Source organism: Anas acuta, chromosome 4, assembly GCF_963932015.1.
Source record: "Anas acuta chromosome 4, bAnaAcu1.1, whole genome shotgun sequence".
In the NCBI taxonomy this organism is placed as follows: Eukaryota; Metazoa; Chordata; class Aves; order Anseriformes; family Anatidae; genus Anas; species Anas acuta.
Window position 1 is genome coordinate 58,428,836 of NC_088982.1, and position 13,945 is coordinate 58,442,780.

Genomic DNA, 13,945 nt, shown 5'->3' on the forward strand with positions numbered 1-13,945 from the left:
TAACTACAACAGTTATACTGGAAATTAAGAAAGATGCACCTGAAAAGTAATAGGGTCAGTAAAACCTTTTGAAGAGTGCTTATTCTGTAGACCTTACAGGCTAAGCAAGTACCTGGCTGCTATCCATAGCTGGTTCTCCTCTTCCATCTTCTTGATGAGAGAGTTGACAATTCTGCAAGAAATCCTTACTTAGAGCAGCTTCAAACAACTCTTTACATTGCAACGGTATCCCGCTTTCTTTTTTTTGGGAATCTGACGCAGGACCTTTGCTTTTGTTAGTGTTTATCTGCAGTGACAAGAAGTTGAATGGTTTTTTGTTTTCATTAAGTTGACGTTTGTTGTTAGCAGCCGTTGCCCTGCCTTGAGAATCACTTCCAATGCTTCTCTATAAACAAACAAAACAAAGAACAATTGCTTTATTTTTTTTCTCCAATATATTCTCAGCTCTGATTAGTTTCACTAATCAAGACCGTGCCAGTGGTCTCTGTCACAGTTTCCAGAAAGCAGCCCACCCTCCCAGAACAGCTGAGAAGTGGAAGGGATCTGCACTCCCACACAAAGCTCAGCTCCTCAACCTTGCTGTGGCCTCCGCCTTTGCTATAGTGAACGGCATCCTACTTCTCCAGGTATTTAAGAGAATCATAAAACCAAACAAGAACAGCATAAACTTGCAGAATATAATCTCATATTTTAGCTTTTCTTTAAAAACTTCTGAACACCAACTTGTTCCAATAACATACATTTCTGGAAGCAGCTCTGCCTGGTTTTTATAGTCTAAGTCAAAACAATGAATCACGTTTGAAAGATAATCTTCACAACCCAAACAAGTTAACAGCAAGCTTTAGTAAAGATTAACAAACCTCTATTCTGAAACTGTTAGCACAAATTTATCACTCTGTTGACAGTGAGATAATCCCTCACTTCCCATTGCTTTGGACAAGGGAAGGCTAAATATGCCAATATTCCCAAAGAAACAGTTATGGCTCAAGAATTCATGATGTGCCTTTCGCTGTACTACAGAGCAGCAATTCTTAATGCTGCTCTTCTGCTTAATGCACAAGGATAGCAGTGGTCAGAATCACAAACTATGTCATTTTAAGAACATACTTTCAAATAAGGTAACAGAAATTTCCAAGTGGCAGACAAGTATGATGAGTAATAAATACTCATTTAAGGACACAGACATTTGTTAATAATTGAGACAAACAAAGTGAAGACTGATGGCATACCCTCAGGCATAGGAAAGCCATGGTCTTCAACTTTCCAGTTTCCTCAAGTTCAGAACTGGAGCTGTGATTTGGCTCCCACAGAACATGAGATTTATTTATTTTTAAATCTAAGTTGCTTATGAAAGCTTTCTTTATTCATTTTTGTAGTCACATTTACAGTGGAAGCTAGTATTCACACAAACCTGATCCAGATCACTGAAGTTTATTCTTTGCTTAAGTCTTTCTAGTTCAGCCTGCTCTGGAACAGACATCTGGGTCATGTATCGTGCATGAGGAAAACTATGAGGAATCCTGGTCTTCCGTCGTCCCATTCCAGGTGAAGATTCTGGAGATATATCATTAGTAAGCCTCGTTTCTGTGTCTCCACCAAGCTTCTTCTTGTTTTTTTCTGATGATCTGTTTGCTTTTTTCTGTTGACTTCCCCAGTCCTTAAGGCAAAGGAAATGAAAGGAAGTAGTAGTCATATTTACTTTCTGTCTGTGTGGATAGCAAATGTTTAATTCAGTGAAAGGGATTTTGCTTCTCTTTTAAAAATAAGAGTGATACCAAAACATGCGCTGCTACTAAGATTCCTAGAGCAAATGTCACATTACAAAGTATCATTTTTTGCATTGCTTAAATTCAGAATAGCTTGTCTGGAAATTTTTAACCTGTACCATCTTGCTATGCATTTAATTAGCTTACAATAAAACTAAAATTGTATCTCTTCTTTGGCAAACACTCTTAAACAGTTTAGAACTTTTGAAATTGAGAAGTACTGAAAAGACTTCGTTTTTTTTCCATTGTTGCCTGCCTAACAGAATCTACTTACTAATTTTAACATACAGCATAAAACGACAACCGAGAGCTAAGATGAAGTATACCGTGTTGTTCAGCCTGTCATCAAGGCTCTCATTGCTCCAGCTGGGCAAGTCCTGCTCATTCATGCCTTCTTCAAATGGACCACCTCCCGTTGCCATGATAAGCACCCACTAAAATGAATCTAAAAGAAATAGTTGAGAGGAATAGGCTACATTACAATCCGTTCATATAGAATATTTTACATTATGATCTCTAATCTGAGATGACAACTGCATATTTGTAATAAAATGAAAACAAAACTTGTTTTAGGAAACTAAAACCCGTGTACGTAAAAATGTAACAGTGAGAAGAACACAGATACTGGCATTAAAAATTAATCAAGACGCTGTGTGAAGGGAGTGCTGGTTTTATGTGCTTGCATGCATTTTGCTCAGCTTTGTGTGTATTTTTTTACACCCCTTTTGCTTTTCCTTTTAAATCACTGCTCTTAGGAAACAAACTATGTTTGAGCATCTCAATATTCCTCACTTTAAAAGTACACTGCAGAGAGCTTGCAAAGACCACTCTGGGATTCATCAAGCTTACACTTTCAGGTCCAGAGTGGTGTCTGTTCGATACTCGACCTCCAAAGTCGCCTCCTGGATGTCAAAGTTCTGCATTTGTTTCAATATTAAGAAGCTGACAGAGCACCGAAGGCAAGACATGTCGATACAACACACAGAAAATGGACATCAACAGGAAGTTTGTTATATTCTTTACTACAGGTTAAGTTATTTAAGCTGGTAATGCCATGCCACTTACATAATAGTTTCTAGGTAAATAAATGGTTTTCCTCGAGCTTTACTGTTCTCATTAACTGTCTCATTCTGTGCAGATTCAGCAACCTTAGGAATTCTCACATCCACTACTAGTTTTGACACAAACAGGAATTTTAAAAATTGTTAAAGCTGAAAGGTCAGAAACAAAGTATTCCTCTGTAGCACAAAAATTAGATTACCCTGTTCAACAGGAGGCAGAATACCTAGCTGTATGTACCATCAGGCTGCAACAAGACCTGTGTATCCTAACTACCGCTCACACAGGTCCACTGCTCACAGCTACAAACTTGCTCCTCATAACAGCTTTACAACACAAAGTTCTTTACAGAGGTAGAAGAGAAACCGTCTTGTAAATACTTTCTCCAGGAAGGTTTAACTACAGTATTAGCTCATGATCGCCATTTTATCTTTAACTGAAAAACACGGAAAATTGACTGTTCATTTCTAAGCATTTTTCTACACCCTATCTAGTAGGAATTTTCACACCAAGACTTCACAGCATGCAGCTGAAGAAATCACCTAAAACTTAAAATTTTATGCAGCATCTAAGAAACATCTTTATAATCAGTTCCAGGATGGGGGGTGGGGGGGAAGCTGACATTTAAAAGGCTGCACTAGTACACCTAAGTCATTTATATATATATAGTATTTCACCAAAATCACACCGTACAGCTAACAACAGTAGGTGGAATTGCACAAAGCAGGATTTGGATGCAAACACACCTTAGTACTGCTACACCGTTTAGAAAATGGGATCTACAAGGCATGCTCACCCCACCACAACCACCTCTCTACTTGGCAGTGGATCACCCTCAGTCACGCTAACACACTGCAGGAGCAATTCAGCTTCCGCAGCCACAATCAGAACCACGATACTCGTATAATTACCGCCTGCTACTTTGGAAAGTGGCAGATCTGAGCCCCACTGTGCTTGCACACCCATCCATATCCCTTCTTTGTCCCACCACAAGCATTCACTAGTCCAAGCAACCAGAGGGTACCACCTATAAACTAGTCCAGCCAACTAACAAACCAAACAAGCAAAAAAACCCAGATAAGTGGATCAGCTCTCCAGTCTGGCTAGTCATATGGCTCTATAAGCTCTAGCTGTAGGATTCAGGAAAGCAAATAAAAGCCAAGGCATGCCAAGAGCAAAACCAAGACAGATCTATACAAACACACCTTCTGTGCCACTTTCATCCAGGGGAACTGTCAGATTAATTTAGAAAATAAAAACACGATGCCCTTCCACAGGGTGTTTGTTTACATGTGGAAATGAAACTATCCTACAAACAGTTCACAGAAAAACTCTCCCACCAACTCCAGGTAAATTTGACAAGCACTCAAAGCAAAAACAGAGTTACCAATTTAGCTTATTTTAGCAACAGCTGTTTTATAAACACTTTCTCCAGTTACAGAAGGCCTGTTCAGCTGTGCAAGACCGACATTTCCACTGGCACTCCAAACTGACCTACACCGCTAAGCACAATGAGTTCATCTTGACAAGCTCGGAGACCATCTGGGTTCACAGCCAAATTCAGTAAGCCGTTTCCTCGTAATACCCTTATATAATTCTACTGAAACTGTAGCAAAGGCAATTTTTCCTACCTTCCATGCAAAACCAAGAAGCGGCAGTATTTATCTTCACATAATACAAATAAACGTTTACATTTATTTCACTGAAAATTTCCACAAAAGCTGTTTTCACCTATCCTTGTTCTAAGAGTTTCTAATCACTTGTGAAGTAAGTTCACTACCACAGATGCAATATTCGGAAAAGTTTTCTCAAATAAGAACCCCAGGCTCACTCATTAGTATTGAGTATTCTACTAAATTTAGTATTCTACTAAATACAGCTCAAAAATAACAGCAACCTGATTACTTTCACCAAGTGAATTTTAAGAAAAATATATTAACAGAACCACGTCCTTCTCAGACACTAAGTCTCTAAGCATTCATATTACCGTTCCTCATGTTTCCAAATAAGTTATATTCAAATGGGCTTATTTTCTCTCTTATTTTCTCTCTTCACCTCAGTTATAACAACATGGAAGCTCAGCCAGCTTTCTTCTCAGAAATAAAACTCTCACACAAGCAGCTGTGCTTTTTCTCCCCCACACTTCACCGATTTGTGGTCTGCCTTCCTTTACATTTCCCCAGCTGGATGAAATCCTCTCCTAAGAGCCCTGGTGCCCTCCCATCATCCCACTCCTGCAACCAGCAACCCGATCGCAATCTTAGTTCCTTGCACATTAGGGAATCTGCACAAAAGCTGTGCTTGAGCGTGTGCATGCTGCCTTACAATAATTATCAGGAACTTGAGGAAAATAATAATAATAATAATAAAATCCTCTCAAGTACATTTATTACAGTAAAAATAAGGTAACAGGGCAGATTATGGTCAAAACTTGTACCTGCCAGAGCGATTAGGATCACACACATTTTGTGCATGCTGCAGCAATATAAAAACTACTCTGAAGTATCACAGGATTTAATAATAAAGATATAAATTTAGATTTTTTTATTTATTTTTTTCCAGTATTTTTATCTGCACCAGATCCGCCGGCACGTCTTCCCAACAGCACTCACCCCCGCTGCAACATCCCCCCAGAAAAACCCTTCAGCTTGCAACTTCGCCTGGAGAAAGGCAACAGCTATAAAAAAACCCGGTAAGAGCCCCCCGTGCCCTCAGCCAGCCCGGGGCCCGCCCCGCGGCCTCCTCCCGCCGCCGGGCAACGCGGAGCGGAGCGGGCGGCCCCCGCCTGGCCCCGCAGCCTCACCCCGCGGCGGAGGGGCGGCGGCCCCGGGCCCGGTCGCTGCTCCTGCTCCTGCCCCGGCCCCGGCCGCGGGCGTCGCCTTCCAGCAGCGGCGGGCTCCGGAGCGCGGCGCTGCCCGCGGGGCCTCACAGCCCGGCCCCGACCACCGCCGCCGCCGCCATCTTGGAGGCGCCGCCACAGTGCGGGAGGCGGGCGGGCGGGCGCGGCGGAGGGATCCGCACCGTTGCCGTGGTAACGCGGCTCGCAGGTGCCCTTCCGCGCTTGCGGGTGCGCCGCCCCGGCCGGGCTACGTGACGTCAGGGCGCGGAGGACGGAGTTTCCCGCGCTTCTGCGCGCCTCTGGGAGGGGAGCCCTGCGCAGCGCGGTGGAAGGGCGGGACGGCCGGAACTCCAAGTCCCAGCGTGCACCGCGCGAGGAGAGCGCCCGCGCTCGTTCTAACTGGCCGCAACGCCTCCTGGGAGGTGTAGTTTTCCAGTCAGGGCGGCGCTCAGCGCGGTGGCGGGGTTAGCGGGAGCTGGCTTGGGGCCGCCTGTAAAGCGTCGGGCTTGTTTTGCTCCTGAAATAAAATACGCAAACTGTGATGAGTTCTATAAACGATTTTACCTGACTGGAAGATGACTAGTAAAATCACGACGTCAAATCCATGAGGCTCGGATGAGGTCCGGAGCCTTTATTTACGGCAGTTTCGCCTCACGCAGTGCTGTGCTCGTTTGGTCTCCTCCAGGAATTCCCAGCTAAAAATAGAGCAGGGGAAGCTGGAGGTCATTTCAGTCAGTTTCTGGTCGTTTTCTACTTCTTCTGCGTTGCTACTGCACGCTCTTAGCGACTTGCTTTAGGGCTTGCAGTTTACAGGGCTGGGTTCCTAAAACTTTGCTGAAGAAAAAAAATAGGGAAAAACAAAAAAAAGGATTAGCCATTTTTTTTTTTTGGTAGTATTTATGCCGTCATTTACTCTTATTTTCCATTTCTTTTTCAGAAAAGCTAATAGGATTTGTATTTCAGTCATCGTGGTCCAATTGTCAGAACAGGGGAAAGAAGCTACCGTTTTCAGGATATGCATTGTGCTGGGCTCCAAGGCAGAAACATTAAGGATCTGAGCAATGCTCCAGGTTCGTGGTGGGCTAGAGGCATTCTACCGATACCACCTGGAGGTAGGGTTAAATCCCCAGTCATTAATACTTGTGCCGATGTTTTTTTGCTCCAGCAAAAATCTAGATGGCACATCAATCCCTCTCTAATTTAGAAAGGGAACAAAATCACTGGAAAAAAATCTGCAAAACAAAAATACTTCAATAAAAATATTTTCTCCAGCAAATGCCCTGGCATCAAAGGAATAGCTCTGGACAGCACCAGATGTGTGTGGAAGGTGAGCTAAGCCTGTTAGTCAGCACAGCATTTTGCTCACATTCCTACCGTTGCAACATGCGTAAGAGAAACATTGCAACATGCATATCCATAAGAGAAAGCACTTTAACGAAATTCTACAACAACCGTCTGGACACTCTACATATAAGGAATAGATATAATTCATCTGCATTGAAGCTTCACCTCTTATTTATCAGCTTTTTAAAGTTGTAATTGCAACTGATTAGTTATAATGTTAGAGTATCATAAAAGTTATATAGTGTGTATATAATATAGTGTATATGGTATTATAAAAGTTAAAAAAACATCTTTTTATCCTGGCCTCAGGTACCATGTCTGGATATTCAGCACAGTACTGGCAATGTTGCTGTTGGCAGGATGCTATTGTCACAGTGGCATACCTCTCAATGCCCAGCAGGTGGAAGCAAAATTTAAGAGGAAAAAAAATGCCCTAATACAGTGATTACAATTGTTTTTGTCACTGTGGTTTGTTCTTAAAATACAGCTCATTCTTTGTTTCTTGAAAAAAAAAAAAAAAAGTCTTACATAAAAATATAATATGCTCTTAAGGAAAACCAATACATTAAATAGATATTAGAATGTTTTAGAAACAATATCTTTATTGTACTCTTCTATGTATCAAAACTGTATTTTCTCATCCTTAATGTAGGATGTGATATATTGGTAGTATGGCTCTTCCAGAAGCTTAAATTATCATCACTCTGATTCCCACTTGACATTTGGAGAATAATTTTTTTCTTCTTTTTATTTTGCTGTCCCTCTTCTGGAGTTGGCTGCAAATTTGTTACCATATAAAAAATAGAAATAAAAAATAATTTAAAAGGTGCTTCAAAGAAATAAAACAGTACCAGCTGCTCAATATCATTTTTTATTGTGTGTGGTAGACTAAAAAAAATGTGCAATAAGGAACCTTAGATCTGCAAGAAGCATTATTGTAGATGGTTCTCTACTACTGCTATAAAATAACATCTTAGGATTTGGGAAAAATTGTGAGCCAAAACAATATGGCTTGAAGAATGTCTTGTTAATTAAAATCTAAACATACCTTTTGGGGGTGGTCCCATGTCAACACTAATGAGCCTCTAGACTGACAGTAACTAATTCCTCCTACAAAGATCTCTGCTCTAAGTGCTGCCATCAGCAGACATACTAATGAATGCACCCTCACAGAAACTGACTGGATTATCTTTTGAGATAGTCCAATTTAATTAGTATTGAAAGCTATGTCATAGACATGATGATTTTTGCTTGTGCATCTGCTGGCCTTATCTTGTTAATTTTACTTTATTATTCTGGGGTGAAGGAAAAGAAAGCCAAAAAACAATAATAATAATAATAAACACAGGCATATAAAGACTAGAGACAAAAAGAAGTGAAGGTTTAAAGTTTAACTGAGACTGCAGAGATGTGAGAAGCTGGGGAGAAAGATTTTTAGGGGCACTGAAACAAAAGCAGTAATTAACACAGCATTTGAGTAATAGCAGTAATTGTTAGCTTTTTTGCTGATTTGTCACAAAGATGCTTTTACTGCAAAAATGTAACTGGCCCAAAATGTTTAGACTACCATAATATGGCTGCAGAGCATCTATCTGGCCACCAAACTAAAGTTTTTTTTGTTTGATTTGTTTTGTTTTTTGTTTTTGCATAACATTGCAATGGAAAGATGTTTTTCTCTTAAGGCAATAGCAAAGAGTTTTGAGTTGATTTATACAGGAAGATAAAGTGTCTGTTTATCCCTGTGAAACCTGATAATATATTAAGCAGGCGTAGGGCAGAGGCACTGGCATTGAATATCCCCAAACCAAGCATTAGGCTAGCCAAGGATTAGACAATTCATTACTGGTGAAGAAGAAAGCAAGTTGTGATGATCCACATAATAACCATCAGAAGCAATAAAGGAAAAAGTAACTGGCAGTTACAAAATTAGCTTAAATAGCTAACCTGCTTGGACCTTGGAAAAACACCTGCATGTTGGCTGAAGAATTGACAGGACCCCATTGTAAACCTTCACCAAAATCTGTAGGGATGGAGCAGGTAATCCACTTGACACTGCTTTTATCTCAGCACTCCGTAATATTTGCTATTATGCACATTCCAAGTATTCTAGCAAAATGCTAGTGACTGAGATCATCCTTAGGCTCAAAAAGTGACAAGGTAGAGGCACAAGGCATAACCGGTTTGGTTTTATTAAACATGCTCATTTCACACAACCAAAACACATCAGGAGAACCACTGTTTATCCGTAACTCTAGGACCATAAGTATTCTTATTGTCCACTTTGAAGAGCCCATTTTGAAGATGTTTTCAAGGAGGTCTCTAACACACAAGACAGCAAGGTCATAAATCACTATTCCACTCCTAATTTCAGATCCATTTTTTATGAAACAGTGTTTGTGAACAGCCTACAGATCCAGTGTTTAATCTGAATTTCCCTTTTTGTTTGTTGTTTAGTTTAACATTGCATTTGATACACTGCACTCTTAGTTATATAGTCTAATTTTTTAATTTTTTTTTCTGTTTCCAGTTCAGTAGCACCATCTTCAGTTTCTTCCTTGGCTGACAAAAGCAGGCCAAAATGAAACAAAAAATACTTCAATTATTCTGAAATGTCAGATTTGGGTTAAACAGGCTTATCTGCAGATTCCTCAGAAAAGTGAGTAGCCACAACTTGTAATTTATAATATCTGGGATGGTCATTGTATATTATCACATTATCTAGGCACTTCCACATTATTTAGAATTCTGGAGTCACAATCTAGATGCATGCTTGACTGAAAGAAAACAACCAACCAACCAACAACAACAACAACAAACATAATCAGGAGAAAGATTAGATTAGATAGGTTGGAAATACCTCATAAATTTCTCCCTCGGAGCTGAATCAAAGGACAAGAATCCTAAAGAAGTAAGGAACCCCTTTGTATATTATAAAGAAAAGTCCAGAATCAAAAGTTCTCCTGCCTCCCTGCCCAGCCCCAGATATTTTTTTTTTTCCATTTTGCAATTAAATCCATCATTATTAGCTTTTTATTTTCCTTGGTTCTGAGTGTAGAGAATGAAAGGTCCTGTACAACCATTTGAGAGTTCATTCTAAGAGGAAGGGGTTGTAGATGCTTTCTTCCATATTTTTTTTCTGTAGAAGTACTTGAGTGAAATATGATGACCAGGCACTTCCAATGACGATGCAAGGTTTGAAACTGGAATAATTTTGAAGTGTTTTAAATAACTTTGTAACCTAGATCATTTTTCCAATAAATTTGCTCTTGTCGTTCCTTTTTTTTTTTTTTTTTCTTTTTTTTTTTCCTGATGATAAGAGGAATAGTAGAGATTTGGTGCTATGTGATTTAATTAGTACTGCTGGTTAGAGATGGCGCCAATGGAAAACAAGACTCAGTTGACATATACTGAAGAGAAATTAGTTGGTTCACTTTTCTACAGTGATATATATACATACAGAGATGATATGATTTGCATGGTAGAATATAGGTGAAAGGTGTCTTTGGAGAGAACAAAAAGAAAAACTGAGGTGAACGGGAACCTAGGGAAAGGAGACAGTTCAGAGAAGGCATGGTATCTGAGCTGTTCTTGTAAATAAGGTAGAAGATTACAGACTGTGTTCTCTTCCTGGCTCTTGCACTGAGATCTTGAGCAAGTCCTTTCTCTATCATATACCCTTCACACAGCAGAGCTTAATTCAGTTGAATGGAGACTGTTACATGCTTTCTGTTTCATCCTTAGCATTACACAAAATAAATGCAGAGAAGAGCATAAACAAATTAATTCATAACAGATGGAATGAAAGAACATTTTGGCAAGCACTGAGTTACAATGTCATGGCTGTACAATCTTTGACCCTCCCACATTTCTACATGATATTTGAAGGTGATTTAAAACTTTCCTGGATAAGAATCATACACATGAGAAAAAAAAAAAAAAACTTTACCTTTTATAAATAGCGTTTAACCACCTGCATTAGAGCTTATCATGGAAAAATGATGTTCAGTATACTATTAAAGTTTTTTGTGTGCTTGCAATTTCCTTTGAGTCTGAATGATAAAAGGATGATATTATGAACACATTATCTTGTGTTTACTGATTTTACAAGCTGCTAAACTTCTGTTAGATAAAATACCTCAGGAAGTACTCAGCCGAGGGCTGAAATATAATGGGAACAAAGAGCACAGCTTTCTTTTGTTAGCTATTTCTTTTAAACATCCACAAAAGAGCAAATATTCAATACAACTGTTTTTGCTCTACTTATGGGAGATAATAAACATATTGAGTTAGTGTAAAAGTGAGGAACAGCATTTTATTCTTTAAATACTTTTTAAAAAATGATAAAACAGTAATTAACAATCCTTGCTATATTTAGTTTTAATTCTGTGCAAACTCTCCCAAGAAGAGAAAATCCGAGTAAGTTCTTTTTGAACAGCCAGGTCGGTCATTACTGGCCATGTTGAGGTCTATGGCATTTGCCAGTTTCCTGTATTTGATATATCTGATAGGTCAGAAAAAGACTCCAAAACCTTTCTCTTTTCCTTTTGTGCTTATATGACTCCTATTTGTATAATCTTCAAGAGTCTTCTACTTAATGTCTATTCTTGCAAAATCATTCCAATGATGTGCAGCCTCTGGAATACAGATCTCTGACTCGATGCCATATCAAATTTCTTGTTCTGAGTTCAGTCATGTTTAACTGAAAAACAACCGGGGATTTCAGCCATCCCATCTTTGTTTAAAGACTTGAAGTGATGGAGTATCTACTTGTAGCCCTCAATAAATTGTTTGAATGCTCAGAGTTTACAGTTTTTAAGTCAGAGTTTAACATAACCATGCCTTTTTCCACTTTCTCAGTCCAGAGCCCACCCAGTGAGTCCCACTATACTTTCCTGAACTAAGTCGGGAGTCCCACTATCAACAGGTATCCCCCTCCTACCAAAGTCATTAGCCATAGTAAGATTCCCAGTAACAATGAATTGTTGAATACTTCTATTGAATTTTTATTTATTATAATTTTATCTTATTTATTATAATTTATTCCACTTATTAACTACTTGAAATTCAGAATTTGAAGTTAGGATGTAATAGAATGAGAAAAGAGAAATACTGCCAGGTATTTATAGCTGTGGAATGTAAAACTCCTTTTATTGCTTTTGTTCACTATTTCCTTAAGAGTTCACTTCATCCAGAAGCATTCTGATAAGTATTCTCATTTGTTGAACTGTTTGGAAAGAGCCAGCATAACAGAAGGAAGGCAAACATGCAAAACAAATAACATCTTCAACATATATTTGTTGTATTCATCTGGCTCTAACAAGCTTACAAAGAAAATGATAGTGTCAAACCAAGTTACTGAGACTTCTGGGTGCCTTCCAATTTAGATAAAAAATACCTACATCAAACAGCATTCTTTTTCCTTTTTTCCTGTTCCCTTTGGCTTTGTCTGTATTAGGTTTCCTCATTAGTTTGTTTTAAGCAGATTTCTTTATATTTTATCAGCTCTAAACTGTAACCTATAGTCTGAGAGTGTTTTCCTTCTACATCAGTCAGGTCAGATAAACTCCCTATAGCTCTGAAGCCTCAGAGATTTAGGTTCTGGTTCAGGAAAGCTGAATGTCACGCTGAGACCAATTTCCTGGATCACAGCAATGAAAGAAAGTGGATGATTCTTTGTTCTTTTTGGTCTATTTTTATTTCAGAAGTGTTGTGTCAGGCACAAAATTACCATCTTCTCCTTCTTATGTTGCAATTCAGAGTTGATAGCTGCGACTCCTCAGTAACATTCCTGCCCACTGACTCATAGCAGATGTAAGCAGCAGCACTACAGAATTTAATAGCAAAAACAATCGCAGTCTGGGAAGGGCTCTGGAATTCCTTGCATCAGCTTAAGAAGATTTAACAACTTTGAGTTCTGTCCAGAGGGGAAAGGTAAATGTTTTAGGTACCTGTGAGGGAAGAAGAAAGAATTTGGGGTAATTTCTATACTTATGGATTAAAAGTAGTTTTTGAAGGTTGTGTAACCGGTGCAATGTTGCTAATGATGTAGGAATGTTGCTTCGGTAGGATCTAGCTATTTTGCTATGATGAATACTCAGTTTGATAATAAACCCCCTATTCAAATCTGTACTTTCTAAGTGTCTAATAATGTACGGCTGGATGAATAGGGCTGCTTTTGAGGCCTAGAATTGGATCAGATCATGAATGATCTGTCCATTTTTCAGATGAGGAAATTGGCTCAATTTTTATAGCACTACCTAATTAAAACAAAGCAAAGTTTGTTCATGAGTTTAATCACTAAAACAGGCTTGGCTTCCAAATCCTTAGCTGTCCTTTTGGCAGACAGATTCTCATTTATTATTATTGTGTTTTTTAACATGGCAGTTCTTACTGGCACTGTGCAAACAGAAATTGGCATCTGAATTTTATATAGCTTGCTGTCTCCAGAATTCAAGAAGGAAATAAGCTGAGATTTCAGTGCTTTCACAGCACAAGAGTTTTGCTCATATCGTCAAGTCTAGTCAGTAACTTGTGATTGAAAGACACAGAAAAATATTAAATTTGGTGGAAATTGGACCATAGGATTTACTATCTGAGTAGCCTGTAAAGAAATCCCAAGTACAAAAATGCAAAAATATTCAGAGGTATTTTTCTTTAATTTTAATTGTGTAGCTGTAGGAGAAATCTTTCCATATGGTCATGCAAATGCACATTCCAGGTGTGATCTTTGGTATCTGAGTAATCTCATAAGGATAAAATTTCAAGGTTTTGCAAGATTTGCACTTAAACCTCAGTTTTGCTAAAATAGAAAGCAGCTAGTTATTAAAGGCTTGTGCTTTCAACTCAAAAATGTTACAACGAGGTTTTCTCAGTCTGTCTTGAAGTGTAATAATCAATCTGCATGTCTGCTGTCTGAGCTGAAAGCTTTCCTGGCAAG

At 39.0% G+C, this 13,945-nt stretch overlaps 2 protein-coding genes and 1 long non-coding RNA gene across 15 annotated transcripts in view; 2 read left to right on the forward strand and 1 right to left on the reverse strand.

The window, feature by feature from the left end:
• PCM1 (pericentriolar material 1) overlaps positions 1-6,250 on the reverse strand; it is a 42,382-nt gene extending 36,132 nt beyond the window's left edge. For 8 of the 11 annotated variants that reach the window (XM_068681469.1, XM_068681471.1, XM_068681466.1 and 5 more), the window contains exons 1-4: positions 5,629-5,829; positions 2,093-2,211; positions 1,412-1,657; positions 113-385 (exon numbers count right to left, since the gene is read on the reverse strand). In XM_068681469.1, coding sequence (XP_068537570.1) covers positions 113-385; positions 1,412-1,657; positions 2,093-2,188 — 615 coding nt within the window. In that variant the 5' untranslated portion in view covers positions 2,189-2,211; positions 5,629-5,829. The other 3 variants (XM_068681462.1, XM_068681461.1, XM_068681470.1) reach the window with 3 other exon arrangements.
• Positions 5,038-7,448, forward strand: LOC137856270 (uncharacterized). The gene is made up of 3 exons (XR_011096320.1): positions 5,038-5,517; positions 6,602-6,991; positions 7,318-7,448. It is a non-coding gene; the product is annotated as an uncharacterized lncRNA (long non-coding RNA).
• A 2,114-nt stretch (positions 7,449-9,562) lies between these two features.
• The window catches only part of FGL1 (fibrinogen like 1), a 28,392-nt gene continuing 24,009 nt past the window's right edge, over positions 9,563-13,945 (forward strand). Inside the window, exon 1 of one of the 3 annotated variants that reach the window (XM_068681492.1) lies at positions 9,563-9,664. The gene's annotated coding sequence lies outside the window, so the exon portion shown is untranslated. Of the gene's footprint in view, positions 9,665-12,785; positions 12,940-12,960; positions 12,984-13,945 lie in introns of those variants that run through there. The other 2 variants (XM_068681491.1, XM_068681493.1) reach the window with 2 other exon arrangements.